The sequence below is a fragment of the Scyliorhinus torazame genome, chromosome 8, assembly GCF_047496885.1.
Source record: "Scyliorhinus torazame isolate Kashiwa2021f chromosome 8, sScyTor2.1, whole genome shotgun sequence".
Taxonomy (NCBI): Eukaryota; Metazoa; Chordata; class Chondrichthyes; order Carcharhiniformes; family Scyliorhinidae; genus Scyliorhinus; species Scyliorhinus torazame.
Window position 1 is genome coordinate 156,452,269 of NC_092714.1, and position 20,381 is coordinate 156,472,649.

Here is a 20,381-nt window from a genome sequence, read left to right on the forward strand (position 1 = left end):
CATTTCCACACTTCTTTCACCATCACGTGGTCCATCTGCGACATCTCCCTTCCATCACTTGTCTCTCCAATTTTGGGGATAGGCCGTCTAATAATATTCATTATAAAGCCACCAACTCCCACAGCTATTTCAATTACACTTCCTCACACCCATCTCCTCATTTCATTCCCCCAGTTTCTCCCGCGCAGCTGTTCTGATGGTGCTACCTTCCACAACACTACTGATATGTTTTTTTCCTCAACCAAGGATTTCCCATCCTCGTTGGAGTGGACAGGGCCCTCAACTGTGTCTGGCCCATTTCCCACACTTCTGCCAACAACCCTTCCTCGCCCTCGAAACCACAATAAGGTTCTCCTTGTCCTCACTTTCCACCTATCAGCCTCCATTTGCAAAGGATAAGAACAGCATCTCATCTTCCGATTAGGCACTTTGGAGCCTCTGGACTCAATATGGCAGTTTTAGACTGAACTTTATTTTTGCTAAGTGCCAATCTCAGAATCTTTACCATGCAGAATGTGGTCATTCAGTCTGTCACTGGCTCTCTGAAAGAGCAGATGGTGTCCTAGTCCTTGAATCACAAAGGGCTATTATGCAGATACAGGAAGTAATAAGAGACCCAATAAATATAATTTATTGCGAGGGGAATGAAAAGGGGCTGTTAAGCACAGGGCTATGTCACTGGCTTTGAAAGCAGACCAAGGCAGGCCAGCAGCACGGTTCAATTCCCATACCAGCCTCCCCAAACAGGCGCTGGAATGTGGCGACTAGGGGCATTTCACAGTAACTTCATTTGAAGCCTACTTGTGACAATAAGCGATTTTCATTTCAAATACAGAAGCAGGGACGTTTGCCTGGGAGGTACAGGGAGGTTGTACAGAACACTGGTGAGATCACATCTGGAGTGCTCTGTACAGTATTGGTCTTATTTAAGGACAGACGCAAATACATTAGCAGTTCAGTAAAGGTTTACTAGACTAACACCAGGAATGGGCGGGTTGTTTTAGGAGGGAAGATTGGACAACTCACTGGTGTTTGAGAGAGTAAGAGGTGACTTAAACCATAAAAGGGCCCCCAGTTAAGCCAGAGGAGGAGGAGAAAGTTTTGCTATCAGGGTCATGCGTCTCAGGAATTCTCTTGATCAAATTACCTACTCATACTCCTAATTCATATGTTTGTACGTATAAGCAGAAACAGCATGCTACAGACAGAACCAAAAGATCCTACAACCAGTAGATCGAATTAAACCTCTGCAGTCCTCTCGTATCCAATCGTGAATGGAACATTAAATAATCAAAAGGAGATTCTACAAACACCCCAGCCCTCCATGATAGGGGAGCCAAGATGTCAGTGCAAAAGACAAGCCCGAAGCATTTGCAACCAGCTTCAGCCAGAAGTAGCGAGTCTATTATTCATCTTGACTTCCTTTTGAAATCCCCCGTCTTCACCCAATTTGATCCACTCCATTCGCTATCTGGATACAGCAAAGGCTATGGGCCCTGAGAACAACCTGGCAATAAAATGGAAGATCTGTGCTTCAGAACTAGCTACACCCATCAGGAAAGTTCTACCCCAAAAAGTAGATAATTTCCCAGGTAATTCTTGTCCACAAATCCGATCTGGCCAATTACCATTCCACCAGACTACTCTCGATCCTCAAAGTGATGGATGGGTCGTCGGCAGTTCTATCAAGCTACACTTAACACAGCAGTAACCTGCTTACTGACACTCGGGTTTGGGTTCTGCTAGGGCCCTCTTTCCAACCTGTTTCAAAATGGCGCACACAAAAAAAAGAGCTGAAATGAAGAGGTGAGATAAGAGTGACTGTTCACCATCAAGGCAGCATTTGACCATGTGTGACATCTTCAAGCGCTATTAAGACTGAAGTGACTGGAAATCAGAGAAAATAAAGATCTTGTGTGCATATAGCACCTTTCAGGATAGCTCAAAACACCAAATAAGTCATGTGTAAGAAATTAAATAGCCAAATTGTACAAAACATGATTCACAAATGTAAATGATATATAGGAGCGAGAAGGGGCCCAGCAACGGAGGGAGGGGGCACAGCAATCTAAATTCCTTAGGGTACTAACATAGATTTAGAATAATTACATTAAACAGTCCAACAAAACCAATATAATTTTCCTTTAGCCATTCTTCCAAAGAAATTTCAGTGGCTACCTGATAGATTTCTCTGAAGTTTAAACTAAGTCCCAAGCCCTTCACTTGTATTTTTATTACCAACGTCACCACTTGCCATCATGCCAGTTTCTTCAGGGGAGAAAACAGAATTCCAATCGAATAGTCCCTCTTATTAAGTGGACGTGGAATCATAACGAGATCAGTGGATTCTCCATGTCTTTCCGTACTGTGGTGCCATATGGACTCGAAACATAAACTGATTCTCTTGCCAAACCCATGGAGATTTTCCAGCGTTTTCCATTTTTATGCAGGTGTCCAGCATCTGCAGTGTTTTGCATTAAAGATGTATTATAGAAGTGGATTCTCCTCCATATTGAAGAATGGCTTGAACCCTCTAGAACAAGAACACTCCGACGTACAACGGCTCAATGCTGAGCCCACACCTTATAGTTGTTCAATCTAGAATAAGATCTTACTAAATATATTTTCCATTCAATATAACTCAAAAGGAAATGTTATTCAATTAACATACAGTACCTGATTTTCCGCCTGATCCAGCATTTTCTGAACAGCTTCCTACAATGGTGTAAAGATAGGACTGGTAAAAACCCTGCAGTACTTATCTGGTACACATCTGATTCTACTTGTTAAGAATGAGAAATTAGAAAGTGGGTTCATGACAGGGATTTAAATTATTTTAAAAGTTACTTAAAAGCAATCAAACTCAAAACCAAACAAACACAGTAGCGAAAACAAAAACACAAAAATGTACATATCAGACAAATACTATAATCCAACATTCATAATGAAAAATAGTTATCAAAATATTGCTCCTTGATTTTAGTTGAAGATAGAATTTTCTTTCTCCTTCCCCACACCTCATTTCCCCTTCCGCTGATCATCAGGGCATTGGTTGGTTGTCACCCAGAAAATAGCGGTAATGAAACTATTTTAAATCATTAAAACACAGCCGGGTAAGTATCCGCATCTGGAACATGATTAGCTCAGTCCCTTTAAGCTGGACATCCAAGATATACAAATTGATTTACAAAGTAGCTGCAAAAACAAAAATAAACAAAAAATGGGCAGAGGTTTTCTTTGTGCCTAGACAAATAACAGAACTAGCTGAAAAGGTGCCAGGTCAGTTTGAGCAAACTGAACTGTTTGCAAGACTGACACGAATGGACTTGAATAAACTATTTGTAATTAATAAGTTTTGGGAGGTTGAACATCAATGGCTACGAGACAAAAAATTATTCTGCTCTTAATCTTTACATTTTATGCAGGATGGAGGGATATCAAACTAAAAGACTCAGATAATTCAAATCACAAGTATTATGAAAAAGATACATCTTGATGTACTAGTCAGTAAGGACGAGCGGTGGAAATTCTTTGGTGCAGGGCGGTTAAGGAATATCACTTGTGTAAGTCCAGAAAATTTTCATGAACACATTTCTGAATACAATGCTCTTACAAGAAGCGTTACATCATCAAGATACGGCAGAATGCATTAAATAGAAATCCAATATAATTCCTAGATGTTGCAAGATTAATTGCTTATTGAATTATTTTACTTTCAGTTCTCGGCATAGCTTTATCAGGATAAACTTTCTTTACACATTATTGGATCCTCTGCACCTTTCAATATTCTCTTCAATTCTTGATCCACCACATGTTGTCTAAGGAAGACCTCAGATTACTAAAGCATTCCTAGATGCATTACTTAGATAACTTCAGGGAGCAAATTTAATTGATTATTGAACTTGTTCCTAACAGATAATAATGTTAGGAGCAAGTTCAATAATCAATTAAATTTGCCAGTTCAGACGGATGGCAAGTGGTCCTCTGCTGAAATTTCCAAAAATAAATTAGCTATTTAGTGAGGAAACACTGATTCACAGGATTTCATTACATTTTAACACAAATAAGCAATTTGGCTTAAACTTTGAACATTATGAACAGTACAGAACCAATAATAGAGAAAAGTCCTTATTAATAATGTATATTTTGCTGTAATACATTAGAGACTGCCACCCAAATCATATCACTGAATGGTTGTCAACCAATACTCACATATATCTGGGTCATTTTGATTGAGAACCATCACTGATTTAACTGCATTCTTACACTGCTGCCTTACACATGATTAAGTTAATCTCTTTGGACAACTTGGTCCAAGTTCCTTCACATAGAATGAGTTCCAACAGTTTACTACGCCAACAGATCTCGTTAAAAACACTAATGTTGTGTGGTTTTCCAAAAAAATGTGGCAATCAGGGAATGTACCTTAGTAAAATAGGACACATTTGAAGCACTTTTTGAACTACACTATTCGAGAATAAAATGGTTGGGAGCCAAATAGGCCAGTGCATTCAACATGGCTTTTTACTTCCCTCAACAACATTGGAATACAGTTCAGACAGATGGCAAGTGGTCCTCTGCTGAAATTTTGTGCTTGCAGGCCCATGGTACAAAACTGCTCCTAAACTGACAATCACTCGCATAGGACTCAAGATGGAGGGGAGAGATGAAAAGCTGCCACACCAACAGCGGCAAGGTTCTGGAGATTTATTCTGCTTGGAAATGTTCCCTCTCTGACCAGGGAGTACTTGATGCTGACTTCAGGGGCGTCATTCTCCGACCCCCCGCCGGGTCGGAGAATGGCCGTTGGCCGCCGTGAATCCCGCCCCCCACCCAAGTCTCTGGTACCGGAGATTGGGCGGGGGCGGGAATCGGGCCGCGCCGGTTGGCGGGACCCCCCGCTCAATTCTCCGGCCCGGATGGGCCGAAGTCCCGCCCAGAAATTGCCTGTCCCGCCGGCGTAAATCAAAGCTGGTATTTACCGGCGGGACCAGGCGGCGTGGGCGGGCTCCGGGGGGAGGCGCGGGGCGATCTGACCCCAGGGGGTGCCCCCACGGTGGCCTGGCCCGCGATCGGGGCCCACCGATCCGCGGGCGGGCCTGTGCCGTGGGGGCACTCTTTCCCTTCCGCCTCCGCCAAGGCCTCCACCATGGCGGAGGCGGAAGAGACTCTCCCCACTGCGCATGCGCGGGAAACTGTCGGCGGCCGCTGACGCTCCCGCGCATGCGCCGCATTTCCGCGCCAGCTGGCGGGGCACCAAACGCCATTTCCGCCAGCTGGCGGGGCGGAAATCCCTCCGGCGCCGGCCTAGCCCCTCAATGTTGGGGCTCGGCCCCCAAAGATGCGGAGCATTCCGCACCTTTCGGCCGGCACGATGCCAGTCTGATTGGCGCCGTTTTTGGCGCCAGTCGGCGGACATCGCGCCGCTGGGGGAGCATTTCACCCCAGGTATCTGCAATAGATAGTATTCCATTCTCACGACTTCAAGCTTGATAAATGAACACAAAAAGATACAAAAGTTTGTGCATTTAGCTCCATTATTCTTTTGCACCAAGTTCTCCAATCAACTGTCGCACAAATGTAGAAGATATTTCTTATTCTTTCTATATTCTTTTTAAAAGAGGATATATGTTGTGAATTTATCCTCCTAGAGCTGGAATCACCTCTCGTTCTCTCCGCTCCTGGCGTTTGTGTTCTACTTCCTCTTTTTCTTTCATCTGCTGCTGTTCCCATTCTTCTCGGATTTTTCTCTGGGGACACCAAAGGAACAGGGTTACATCACAGTCAAATCTCACTGAACAAACTTATGGCAGCATTGAAAATACCTCTAATGTAAGTTTTTTTTGGTTATTTTTAAAGCACTGAAGGAGGCCATTCGGCCCATCGTCTCTGCACCAGCTCCCAAAAGATTTACCTAGCTATTCCCAATCCCCAGCCCTATATCTGTAGCCCTCTAAATTCATCACTTTCAAATATATATTCAGCTCTTTTGAAACCTATGGAATCTATCACCACCACCACTTTCCCAGGCAGCGCATTCCAAACCTCAACAATTCAGAGTAAAGAAGTTTCTCCTCATCTCATTCCCAACACTCTTGCTGACCATCTTGAAATTGTGACCCATAGTCACTGACATACCAACTATTGGAAACAGAATATCCTTCTTTACCTTGTCAAAATTGTTCAGAATTTTGAACACCTCAATAAGGTCACCTCACATTTCGCTGCATTGAATACACCTGCCAGGTCTCTGCCCATTTGGCCAACTTTTCGACGTCCCTCTGAAGTCAATGTCATCCTCACAATTCACTATTCTCCCTAGCTTAGTATCAGCTGCAAATTTAGAGATCTTGCCCTCACCACCTACTTCCAAATCATTTATATAAATCAGAAAAAGCAAAGCTCCCAACACTGAGCCCTGGGGAACACCACTTTTAACTCGTCTCCAGTCTGAGAAATGCCCATCTATACCTATCCTGTTTCCTATCTCTTAGCCAACTTCTAATCATGCTGCCAAGGACACATCAATCCCAAACATGTTTAATTTGCTAACCAACCTGCCATGTGGCACCGTATCAAATGCTTTCTGAAAGTCCAAATATACAAGATCCACAGCACTACCATCATCCACTGCCTGTGTCACCTCGTCAAAGAACTCAATTAAGTTTATCAGACCTGACCTACCCTTGACAAAGCAGCGTTGACTATCTAGTACTAACTTATTTGTCTACGTGTATATTTATCTCATCCCGCATTATGGCCTCCATCAGTTTTCCCACTATTGATGTCAAGCTGACAGGTCTGTCGTTTCCTCGGTTATCCTTTGCCCCTTTCTTAAACAACAGCATCACATTTGCAATCCTCCAGACCCCCGGGACTAATCCTCTATACAGAGAGGCCTGGAAAATTTCTGTAAATGGCTCTACAAAATGCTCCCTTACCTCTCAACAACCAAGGATGCACTCCAGCCGAGCCTGACAAATTCTCTACCCGGAGTGCTGCCAGCCTTTTTAGCATCTTTTCTTTATCTATCACTATACTGCTCAGTTGCTCAACACCCATTTTCAACTGGGCCATTGCCACCATCTTCTAATTTGGTAAAGACAGAAGCAAAGTACTCATTTAGTACCACTGCCGTATCCTCCGCTTCAGTGAGCAGTTTACCCGGCTTGTCCCTTTTGGGCCCACTCTATCCTTCACTAATCTTTTCATTTTACTGTTTGTTTTAGCACTGTCTGCCATCCTTTCCTCATGATTGCGCTTAGCCTCTCTTATTCCAGCCACTTTCCTGCATTTGAGATACACTTCCCGATTTCTATTGCTATTATTAATCCAGCATTCATCATACCCCTTTTTTCTTCCTTATTTTATCATTAATATCCTTATTCATCCAGGGTACTCTAGCTGTGGATACCCCATTTTATTTATCATGGGAATGTACCTAGCTTGCACCCTATTCATCTTTCCTTTGAAAGTCTCCCATTTTTCATCCAGTTTTATCCCCCAAATGCATTTCCAATCAAACTGCTCCAGCTCAACTTGCAGACCTCTAAAGCTTGCCCTTTTCCAGTCTGGGATCTTAATTCGTGACTGACTTTTATCATTTTCTAACTTAATATTAAATTGTATTTTATTATGATCTTTACATCCCAACAGCTCCCCCACTCTGTGACGTTCTCCACCTGCCCTGCCTCATTTCCTAGGACCAGATCAAGCATGGCTTGCTCCCTCATAGGACTGGAAATGTACTGTTCCAGAAAGTTACTGCAGGAATCTTTCCACTTCCGTGCCCCATATTCTACCGATTTCCTAGTCTACATCGGGTGTTCGAAATCCCCAACTATCACAACCCGAGTTGCCCTGCAAAGTTCCATAATCTGCTTACAAATGCTCTCCTGCACTTTCACCCCACGATTTGGAGGTCTACAATATATACCAAACAAGGTCACCACTCACTTCCTGTTTCTCACCTCCCAAAGCAATTTCTGCTTCCAGTTCCCCAAATTTGTTACTCTGTGCATTTACATACATACAATTTAACCCTGCCCCAATCTCCTTCTTGCCCTTTGGCAGGCGACCATTTCTTTGATCACTGTCAAAGGGCAGCACGGTAGCATTGTGGATAGCACAATTGCTTCACAGCTCCAGGGTCCCAGGTTCAATTCCGGCTTGGGTCACTGTCTGTGCGGAGTCTGCACATCCTCCCAGTGTGTGCGTGGGTTTTCTCCGGGTGCTCCGGTTTCCTCCCACAGTCCAAAGATGTGCAGGTTAGGTGGATTGGCCATGATAAATTGCCCTTAGTGTCCAAAATTGCCCTTAGTGTTGGGTGGGGTTACTGGGTTAACATAGAAAATACAGCACAGAACAGGCCCTTCGGCCCACGATGTTGTGCCGAACATTTGTCCTAGATTATAATCATAGATTATCATTGAATTTACAGTGCAGAAGGAGGCCATTCGGTCCTTTGAGTCTGCACCGGCTCTTGGAAAGAGCCCCCTACCCAAACTCAACACCTCCACCCAACACCAAGTGCAATTTTGGACACTAAGGGCAATTTATCATGGCTAATCCACCTAACCTGCACATCTTTGGACTGTGGGAGGAAACCGGAGCACCCGGAGGAAACCCACGCACACACGGGGAGGATGTGCAGACTCCGCACAGACAGTGATTCAAGCCGGAATCGAACCTGGGACCCTGGAGCTGTGAAGCAATTGTGCTATCCACAATGCTACCGTGCTGCCCTTAAGAACAAATAAATCTACACTATATCATTTTACCGTAATCCATGTACCTATCCAATAGCTGCTTGAAGGTCCCTAATGTTTCTGACTCAACTACTTCCACAGGCAGTGCATTCCATGCCCCCACTACTCTCTGGGTAAAGAACCTACCTCTGATATCCCTCCTATATCTTCCACCATTCACCTTAAATTTATGTCCCCTTGTAATGGTTTGTTCCACCCGGGGAAAAAGTCTCTGACTGTCTACTCTATCTATTCCCCTGATCATCTTATAAACCTCTATCAAGTCCATAAGACCATAAGACATAGGAGCGGAAGTAAGGCCATTCGGCCCATCGAGTCCACTCCGCCATTCAATCATGGCTGATTTCAACTCCATTTACCCGCTCTCTCTCCATAGCCCTTAATTCCTCGAGAAATCAAGAATTTATCAACTTCTGTCTTAAAGACACTCAACGTTCCGGCCTCCATCGCCCTCTGTGGCAATGAATTCCACAGACCCACCACTCTCTGGCTGAAGAAATTTCTCCTCATCTCTGTTCTAAAGTGACTCCCTTTTATTCTAAGGCTGTGCCCCCGGGTCCTAGTCTCCCCTGCTAATGGAAGCAACTTCCCTACATCCACCCTATCTAAGCCATTCATTATCTTGTAAGTTTCTATTAGATCTCCCCTCAACCTCCTAAACTCCAATGAATATAATCCCAGGATCCTCAGACGTTCATCGTATGTTAGGCCTACCATTCCTGGGATCATCCGTGTGAATCTCCGCTGGACCCACTCCAGTGCCAGTATGTCCTTCCTGAGGTGTGGGGCCCAAAATTGCTCTCAGTATTCTAAATGGGGCCTAACTAATGCTTTATAAAGCTTCAGAAGTACATCCCTGCTTTTATATTCCAAGCCTCTTGAGATGAATGACAACATTGCATTTGCTTTCTTAATTACGGACTCAACCTGCAAGTTTACCTTTAGAGAATCCTGGACTAGGACTCCCAAGTCCCTTTGCACTTCAGCATTATGAATTTTGTCACCGTTTAGAAAATAGTCCATGCCTCTATTCTTTTTTCCAAAGTGCAAGACCTCGCACTTGCCCACGTTGAATTTCATCAGCCATTTCTTGGACCACTCTCCTAAACTGTCTAAATCTTTCTGCAGCCTCCCCACCTCCTCCATACTACCTGCCCCTCCACCTATCTTTGTATCATCGGCAAACTTAGCCAGAATGCCCCCATCCTTCTCCGTTCTAATGAGAAAAGGCCTAGCACCCTCAACCTTTCCTCGTAAGACGTACTCTCCATTCCAGGCAACATCCTGGTAAATCTGCTTTGCACCTTTTCCAAAGCTTCCACATCCTTCCTAAAATGAGGCGACCAGAACTGTACACAGTACTACAAATGTGGCCTTACCAAAGTTTTGTACAGCTGCATCATCACCTCACGGCTCTTAAATTCAATCCCTCTTGGTTATGGGGATAGGGTGGAGGTGTTGACCTTGAGTAGGGTGCTTTTTCCAAGACTCTGCTTCCAGTTCCCCAAATTTGTTCACTATACTCTGTGCATTTACATACATACAATTTAACCCTGCCCCAATCTCTTTCTTGCCCTTTGGCAGGCGACCATTTCTTTGATCACTGTCAACACGCAACCTTCTCTCACTTCCTTTTCCCTATTCCCCATCTTCTCTCTTTTGCCCTCACTGGCACTTCTAAAACTAGGCCCATTCGTCAGCCCACCCCCCTGCATTACAAGTTTGAATCCACCCTCACTACACCATTTCCTCTCTCAGCCAGGAGATTGGTTCCATTTCGGCTCAGATGAAGTTCATCTCTTCTAAACAGCTTTCACCTTTCCCAAAACAGATCCCAATGACTCAAAAATCTAAGCCTCTCCTTTTTACACCATCCCTCAAGCAATGCATTTAACCTCCTGATCTGCCTTAGTGGTAAAGCTCGTGACATAGGTAGTATTTCTGAGATTACTACCCTGGAGATTGATCGCTCTTTTCAGGCTTTGCTGAAAAAATACATTTAGTCAAGGCTTTTTATCTTGCCCTCATCAGGTCAATCGCAAGGGGCAGCACGGTAGCATAGTGGTTAGCACATTTGCTTCACAGCTCCATGGTCCCAGGTTCGATTCCCGGCTTAGGTCACTGTCTGTGTGGAGTCTGCACGTTCTCCCAGTGTCTGAGTGGGTTTCCTCCGGGTGCTTCGGTTTCCTCCCAGTCCAAAGACATGCAGGTTAGGGGGATTGGCCATTCTGGATTGCCCTTAGTGTCCAAAAAGGTAGGGTGGGGTTACTGGGTTACGGGGATAAAGGGGTATAGGGTGGAGGTGTGGGGCTTAAGTAGGGTGCTCTTTCCAAGGGCTGGTGCAGACTCGATGGGCTGAATGGCCTCCTTCTGCACTGTAAATTCTATGGGAAAAAAAATGGTGCATTCTCCATAGCAATGCCTCTACCAGAACCTACTCTCCTCTCCAACCAATCAGCACATTCTTCTCAGAGTATAAAGTTGGTGTTTCCCCTGACATTGACATTCTTGCTAATGTCCTAATGAGTTCCAGATGAAAAACTTTGACAAAATCTCTTGTCCAGAAATACTGAAATTCTGTACTACCAAACAATTATTTTCAGGTCTTAGTTCTGGGATAAAGTGCCTACTGTTTGACTGGAGGGAATCCAAAACAATATTTCAATGTGAGAGATATAAACAACTTCTGAAATACTTTGTGCTGTGGTAAGAAAAATAATAACTAATATCAGATCTCAATTCAAACCTTTCTAGAAGCTTCTTGCCAACTTTGATTAACATGTGAGTTGGGGCTGACATTCATAGAATTGCTACAGTACAGGAGGCCATTCGGCCCCTTTGAGTCTGCAGTAACCTTCTGAATGAGCACCCTACCTAGGCCCACTCACCCCATCCTATCCCCGTAACCCACCTAATCTGCACAATCTTCAGAGAGTGGGAGGAAACCGGAGCCCGCAAAGGAATCCCATGCAGACACGGGGAGAAAGTGCAAACTCCAGAGTCACTCAAGGCCGGAATTGAATCCGGGTCCCTGGCGTTGTGAGGCACCAGTGCTAACCACTTCACAGTGGAGTCAGAGACCAATCGTTAAAGGCAAACTACTTTGATCTGATCTTTTGCCAAGAACAGCTTACATTACATAACAGCACAAAAAGTTTCTGTTCTTGGAGAAAAGTCAGATCAAAGTGTTTTATCCAGCGATTGGTCTCCGACTCCACTGCATGGACGTCCCTTTCGAATGGGTGGCCCAGTGGCTAGCACTGCTGCCTCACAAGACAGGAACCTGGGTTTGATTCCGGCCTTGGGTGACTGTGTGGAGTTTCCACGTTCTCCCAGTGTCTGCGTGGGTTTCCTCCGGATGCTCCGGTTTGCTCCCACAGTGCAAAGATGTGCAGGTTAGGTGGATTGGCTATGCCAAATTGCTCCCAATTGTTTAGCAATGTCCAGGTTAGGTGGGTACAGGGAGAGGGTGGTGGAGTGGGCCTAGGAAGGGTACTTTTTCAGAGGGTTGGTGCAGGCTCAATGGGCTGAATGACCTCCTGTACAATAGTGATTCTGTGGCTCTATGGAAACCAGATGTTTTGTGAACTTCCAAGAGCTCAAGGTGAGAATAATTGCTTTCCGAAGCACAATAATCATATTCAAGTTGTGTGGCACTACCAGCGTGCTAATTGGGATAGACTTTGAACAGATCTAGCAACTCCAGACTGGGCATCCATGAGGCGCTGTGGGCCATCAGCAAAATTGTATTCAACCACAATCTGCAACCTCATGGCCCAGCATTCCCCACCCCGAACGCGACAAGAGCAGCAGGTACCTGGGAACCCCACTATCTGGAGGTTCCCCTCCAAGTCACTCACCACCCGGACTTGGAAATATATTGCCATTCCTTCACTGTCGCTGGGGCAAAATTCTGGAACTCCCTCCCTAACAGCACAGTGGGTGTACCTACACCTCGGACTGCGGCGGTTCAAGAAGGCAACTAGGGATGGGTAATAAATGCTGGCCTAACCAGAGACGCCCACAGCCCGTAAATGAATGTAAAGTTTTAAGTTATTCTGAAGTCACTATAATGCTATGGCTTTTCACTGCTTTACTGGGTAAAACAGCAGCTAGTACAATTGAGATTTCCTCAGATTGCTTTTTTCCAGCCAATTTCACACAATATAAAATCTCAGAAAAGGCTGGATTAATTATATTTGTTACAATACTTAAACAGCGACATTCATCAATTTTAAATTATAAATCAAATGATATTTCAGTTGTTAACTACATATCCCATCTCTAGTTAGACCTCAACTGGAATACTGCATCCAATTCTGGGCAGTGCACTTTAGTAAAGCGTGAAAGCATTGGAGAGGGTGCACAGAAATATTCACACCAGGGATGAGGGACTGGTGTTATGACGATAGATTGGAGAAGTCGGGACTGTTTTCCTTGGAGAAAAGGCTGAGAAGAGGTTTGATAGAGATCCTCAAAAAAAATCATAAGGGGTCTGGAAGAGTAAATAGGGAGAAACTGTTCCAACCCATGAAAGGTTTAACAGCAGGCTACAAATTTATAGTAATTGGCAAAGGAAGTTTAAAAAAAAGAGATGAGAAAAACTTTTCCACTCGACAAGTGGTCAAGGTCTGGGGTGCATTACCTAAAAGTGTGGTGGAGGTAGTTTCAACTCAAGCATTCAAAATTGGACTGTTATCTGAAAAGAATGTGCCGAGTTATGGGGAGATGATGAGAGAATGGCACCAAATGAACTAGAGAGCAGGGGTGGACATGGGCCTTGTGCCAGGGTGGCACAGTGGTTAGCACTGCTGCCTCACAGCGCCAGGGACCCATGTTCAATGCCGGCCTTGGATGACTTTGGAATTTGTGCTTTCTCCCCATCTGCGTGGGTTTCCTCCGGTTTCCTCCCACAGTCCAAAGACGTGCAGGTTAGGTGGAGATATGGGGATAGGACGAGAGAGTGGTACTAGGTAGGATGCACTTTCAGAGGGTCAGTGTAGACTTGATGGGCCAAATGGCCTCTTTCTGCACTGTAGGAACTCTATGGATTCTATTAAACAATTCTGTGATTTTAGAGACCCATCAAGCCTCACCAGTTCCTCTGAATAGCTAAGATAGAATTAGGGGTAAATGGACCATATGCACTATCCCATTGCTCTGCCACAAGACTAGTGAGATGAAACAAACAGAAGAATTAGTCAACCAAATTATTTACCTCCTCCTCTTCCAGCTTTTTCCGTGCTACCTCCTCCTTTTCCTTCTTCAGCTGGAATTCCTCCTGTGCCCGCTGTTCTTTTTCCAACCATTCTACATGTAGGCGCTGCCTAAAAGAGAGAGAGTTATTATAATCCTTTACTATAGGAATCAACAAGTTTCACAGACTCAAGCAACAGTGCTCTTTTGGGATCCAGACATCCAGCCCGCTGTCTACACATTTCAATTTTGGTACATCTCATTTTTCATTCAATGTATACTTTAGGAAGAAACTGCAGCTCATCCCAAAAAGGAAAATCCTTTTATACATGGCATGTAAACTGTACCACTCTCAAACAATATCTACTGAGAGACAGAAAACAAAAATTACATTGATACACAAGACAAGTCAACTTTTTCTTGGCATTTAGGAAGCTAAAGAGAAATTAATAATAATAATATTTATTATTGTCACAAGTAGGCTTTCATTAACACTGCAATGAAGTTACTGTGAAAAGCCCCTAGTCGCCACACTCCGGCCCTGTTCGGGTACAGAGGGAGAATTCAGAACGTCCAATTCACCTAACAAGCACGTCTTTCGGGACTGGTGGGAGGAAACCGGAGCATCCGGAGGAAACCCACGCAGACACGCGGAGAACTTGGTCACTGCTTGTGCAGAGTCTACAAGACAGGAATCGAACCTGGGACCCTGGCGCTGTGAAGCTACAGTGCTAACCACTGTACTACCATACCGCCCATAAAAGGCAAGCAGTTTCAAATGTAATCTATCGACAAGCAGTGTCAACATCTGCAGAAGACAAATACAAGATATGTCCAAAATGTCATTTGAGAAAAGATGCACAGAAATTAAGATTGCAGCTTCATTAAAGTAACAAATCCCCAATCACTCGTTTAAATCACTTCTCTGGTCAGCTATAGGGCATTGTAGCAATCTACAGCATGACAGACCAATCCATTTCCAACAGTGCATTTCCAATTTTATCAAAAAGAGGTGGGGTGGTAAACAAATCATTTAAAATGTCAGCACTTTCTTTCATGTTTTAACCAGTTCTATTCAAATCCCTCGACTTTCCAGTGAATACAATTTCTTGTATTAAAAATGAAAGCCATCATCCTATTGGTCTCAAAGGGCCACTGACCTTTCAGCCTCCAACTCTCTTTCTTCTTCTTCATCCAGATCATCCACCTCTTCTACCTCCTCTTCTGGAGCTAATTCTGCAAATTCATGAAAATCATTTTGTAATCATAGTGGCCACAAACAGGACTGTGTGCATAAAATCCAAGTACATTAACAGGTGTCAGATTTAATGTAACGTCTATTAAATCCATGAACAGCCAACATATTTTTCCAAAGTGAATCGTCACATTTCCTCTAATCTTCAGTCCAAGGTCAGCCTGGGAAAGCATTGAGTTACCATTGGGGCAGCACGGTAGCACAAGTGGATAGCATTGTGGCTTCACAGCTCCAGGGTCCCAGGTTCGATTCCCCGCTGGGTCACTCTCTGTGCGGAGTCTGCACTTCTCCCAGTGTCTGCGTGGGTTTCCTGCGGGTGCTCCGGTTTCCTCCCACAGTCCAAAGACGTGCAGGTTAGGTGGATTGGCCATGCTAAATTGCCCTTGTGTCCAAAAAGGTTAGGAGGGGCTATTGGATTACGGGGATATGGTGGACGTGAGGGCTTAAGTGGGTCGGTGCAGATTCGATGGGCCGAATGGCCTCCTTCTGCACTGTATGTTCTATATACACCACTAAACCTACTAGCTCAACTTGTGTTCTGAAACTGTATTAAGACACTGAAATTTATAAGTAGCAGAGAAACTGAGATACACACCCCATCACAATTATTCGAAACAGAAATATACATTATTTTCCCCCCATAAATGCTTCCTTTTGTATTTCAGCACTATAGCCGAAATCACAGAAGAATCAGAATCACTACAGTACAGGAGGCCATTCGGTCCATCGAGTCTGCACCGACCCTCTGAAAGAGATCCCCATCCCTGTAATCCCACCTAACCTTTTCGGCACTAAGGGCCAATCCACCTAACCTGCACATCATTGGACTGTGGGAGCAAACCGGAGCACCCGGAGGAAACCCATGCAGGCACGGGGAGGTGGTGAAAATTCTAGAGTCACGCAGGGTCGAAATCGAACGGGGGTCCCTGGCACTGTGATGCAACAGTGCCAACCACTCGAGTTCTCGTATACAGAACTTGAGGATGGTTCAGTTGCAGGAGGATTTGACATCGCTTAAATTTGGCACTGTTTACCCCACGCCTCCGTGTGACTTAAGGAATTCTTTTTTCATTCATTTTATGGCATGTGGGCGTCGCTGATTAGGCCAGTATTTATTGCCCATCCCTAGTTGCCCTTCAGGTGGTGGTGAGCTGCCTTCTTGAACCGCTGCAGTCCCTGAGGTGTAGGTACACGCACAGTGCTGTGAAGGGGGGGGTTCTAGGGTTTTGCCCCAGTGACAGTGAAGGAGCGGCGATATATTTCCAAGTTAAGGTGGTGAGTGACTTGGAGGGAAGCTCCAGGTGGTGGGGTTCCCAGGTATCTGTTGCTCTTGTCCTTCTAAATGGCAGTAGTCATGGTTTGATAGGTACTGTCTAAGGAACCTTCGCAAGTTACTGCAGTGCATCTTGTAGATGTTACACACGGCTGCCACTGATCAGTGGTAGAGGGTTTGAATGTTTGTGGAAGGGATGCTTCGTCCTGGATGGTGGCGAGCTTCTGGAGCGTTGTTGGAGCTGCACTCATCCAGGCAAGTGGAGAGTATTCCATCACACTCCTGACTTGTGCCTTGTAGATGGTGGACATGCGTTGGGGGGAGGGGGGGGAGGGGGGGGTCAGGAGGTGAGTTACTCTTACAGGATTCCTTGCCTTTGAGCTGCCCTGGTAGCCAAAGTATTAATATGGCTAGTCCAGTTCAATTTCTTATCAACGGTAACCCCCAGGATGTTGATTCTGGGGGATTCAACAATGGCAATGCCATGGGACGATGGTTAGATGCTCTCTTGTAGGAGATGGTCATTGCCTGCCACTTGTCAGCCCAATAGTTCTCTCTCTCTCTCTCTCTAGCTTTGACAAAGAGACATCCAAACTTGAAACATTATCTTCCTTCTCTCTCCACAGATGTTGTCAGACCTGCTGAGATTGTAAAGTATTTTCGTTTTTGTTTCAGATTCCAGCATCTGCAGTAATTTGCTTTTATCTTCCTTTGTGCCAGATAAGACTCCAACCAATGGACAGTTTTCCCAGATTCCCATTAATTCCAGTTTAAGTAGAGCTCCTTGATGCCACACGTGGTCAAATGCTGCCTTGATGTCAAGGGCAGTCACTCTCAGCTCACCTCTGCAATTCAGCTCTTTTGTCCATGTTTGAACCAAGGCTGTGATGAGGTCAGGAGCTGAGTGACCTAGTGGAATTCAAACTGAGCATCCGTGAGTAGTTTATAAGTGCCACTTGATAGCAATTTTGATAACTCCTTCCATCACTTTGCAGATGGAGAGTAGTCTGATAGGGCGGTAATTGGCTGTGTTGGATTTGTTATGTATCTTGTGTACAGGACACAGCTGGGCAATTTTCCACATTGCCGGATAGATGTCAGTGTTGTAGCTGTACCAGAACAGTTTGGCTAGGGGTGTGGCAGGTTCTGGAACACAAGCTTTCAGTACTATTGCCGGGATATTGTCAGGGTCTATCGCCTTTGCAGTATTTAGTGCCTTCAGCTGTTTCTCGATATCACGTGCAATCATCTTGGCTAAAGACTGACATCTGTGATGCTGGGGACCTCCGGAGGAGACCGAGATGGATCATCCATTTGGCTGAAGATTGTTGCGAATGTCTCAGCCTCGTCTTTTCCACAGATGTACTGGGCTGCTCCATCATTGAGGATGGGGATGTTTGTGGAGCCTCCTCAGCCAGTAAGTTGTTTAATTGCCCACCACCATTCACGCTGGATGTGGCAGGAGTGCAAAGCTTAGATCTGATATTGTGAAATCGCTTAGCTCTGGTTATTACTTGGCTGCTTACGTTGTTTGGCACACAAATGGTCTGTGTAGTAGCTTCACCAGGTTGACACCTCATTTTTCAGTATGCCTGGTGTTGTTCCTGGCATGCTCTCCTGCATTCTTCATTGAACCAGAATTGATCCCCTGGCTTGGTGGTAATGGTATAGTGGGTGATATGCCGGATCAGAAGGTTGCAGATTGAACACAATTCTGCTGCTGCTGATGGCCCACAGCGCCTCATGAATGCCCAGCCTTGAGTTGCTAGATCTGTATCCCATTTAGCACGGTGGTAGTGCCACACAACACGATGGTGTCCTCAATATAAGATGGGACTTTGTCTCCACAGGACTGTGCGGTGGTCACTTCTAATAATAATAATGATTGTCACAAGTAGGCTTACATTAACACTGCAATGACGTTATTGTGAAAAGCCCCTAGTCGCCACATTCCGGCACCCTACCCATAATGTCATGGACAGATGCATCTGCAGCAGGCGGGTTGGTGAGGATAAGGTCAAGTATGTGTTTCCCTCTTGTTGGTTCCCGGTTACTTTCAGACTCCTGAGGAGGCTGAAGGGTCCATGCAAAGAAATGGACTAGGGTTGAGATAAATGTGTTTTGTATTGCTTGGGTGATGTTTCTTTGGAGGCGGGTGGGTGATTTCTGGTATTTGATGGGGTGTTTATTGGGTGGTTTTGTAGCTTTTAATGTGGCATTTTATTGCGGGATTGGAGAGATGAGAGTTCTTTATTGTTCATGCTTCTTCCTTTTTTTCCCTCGCTCTCTTCTGGAGCTAATAAATTTGAACTTTGGTTGGTTAGTGTTTCGGAATTTTGGTGTTATGTATCGTGCTCGGTGTGGAGGGGAGCGAAGGGATGGGGATATCTGCAGCTCATGTGGTGGGGGGGTTTAATTATGAGCTTGGGTTTTGTTTTCATATTGGGTGGGGTTTGGTTGCCTGGTCGTTGCTTACTGGACTGGTTGGGTGTGGTGTCGGTGGGATGGGGAGGGTTAGATTTTTGAATGTGGCTGGGAATTTTCCTTTGTTCAGTTGTGTTGGGGGATTTGGTGGCCATCTTGGGCCTGGTGCTGGCTCTCCTCGAGAGGTTGCTCGACTGCCCCAAGGGGTGGGAATGATCGACACTGGTACAGGCGAGGGAAGACAATCACCTATCCGTCTGGTCACATAGAACATGAGGGAGTTGAACATGAGGGAGTTGAGAGGCCTGGTAAATAGATCTAGGATGTTTGCGCACCTTAGGGGTATGAAGGCTGATGTGGTATTGTTGCAGGACACTCATTTGAAGGTTAAAGATTGGATACGGTTAAGGAAGGGTTGGGTGGGGCAAGTGTTTCATTTGGGATTTGACAGTAGGGCCCAGGAGGTCGCGATCTTGATTAATAAAAAGATAGCTTTCTCCAAGGCTGAGGTTTTGATGGATCCGAATGGGAGGTATTTAATGATTAGTAGGTTGTTGGCGGATACGTTGGTGGTGTTGGGTCAATATATGTGCCCCAAGCTGGGGTGACAACTTATATTTTTAAAAGTTGCTGTTTTTGAACCCCGATTTGGACTCGCATCAGCTAATCCTGGGAGGGGACTTTAACTGTGTATTGGATCCTAGATTGAATAAATCAAGTCCTAAAGCTGTGAGGCCTTCGGGTATGGCAAAGGTACTGGCTTTTATGGAGCAGATAGAGAGGGGGGGGGGGGGGGGGGGGGGCGGTGGTGATTTTTACACTCAGATGGGAAGGATGTTTCTTTCTTTTCTCAGATACATCAGGATTCCTTGGTGGTATGTAGGTCTCTGCTGCCGGGGGTAGTGAGGGCAGGATATTCCGCGATAGTGATCTATGATCATGCTCCGCATTTTATGGATTTGGTGGCGGGGTCAGGATTCGCTCAGCACCCTCCGTGAAGGTTGGAGACTCCTTTGTTGGAGAATAAGGGATTCATAGAATCATTGAATTTACAGTGCAGAAGGAGACCATTCGGCCCATCAAGTCTGCACTGGCCCTAGGAAAGAGCACCTTACCCAAGCCCACACCTCCACCCTATACCCGTAATCCCACGCAATCTTTTTGGACACTAAGGGCAATTTAGCATGGCCAATCCACCTATTCTGCGGGAGGAAACCGGAGCACCTGGATAAAGCCCACACAGACACAGGGAGAACGCACAGACAGTGACCCAAGCCGGGAATCGAACCTGGAACCTTGGAGCCTTGAAGCAACTGTGCTAACCACTGTGCTACCTTGCTGTAGGTTTCCTCTACCAGAACAGAAGTAATGGAGATTTCACCTTCCACGTTGTGAGAGGCTTTGAAGGTGGTTATTAGAGGACAGATCATTTCTCACAAGGCACATAAGGAGAGGAGTGAAAGGA

The 20,381-nt window shown here is 45.2% G+C and overlaps 1 protein-coding gene across 1 annotated transcript in view; it reads right to left on the minus strand.

Moving 5' to 3' along the window:
- The window catches only part of zrsr2 (zinc finger (CCCH type), RNA-binding motif and serine/arginine rich 2), a 53,885-nt gene that overhangs the window by 26,870 nt on the left and 6,634 nt on the right, over positions 1-20,381 (minus strand). Inside the window, exons 3-6 of the mRNA XM_072514424.1 lie at positions 15,125-15,200; positions 13,987-14,095; positions 5,664-5,750; positions 2,677-2,715 (exon numbers count right to left, since the gene is read on the minus strand). Coding sequence (XP_072370525.1) covers positions 2,677-2,715; positions 5,664-5,750; positions 13,987-14,095; positions 15,125-15,200 — 311 coding nt within the window. The remainder of the gene's footprint in view (positions 1-2,676; positions 2,716-5,663; positions 5,751-13,986; positions 14,096-15,124; positions 15,201-20,381) is intronic.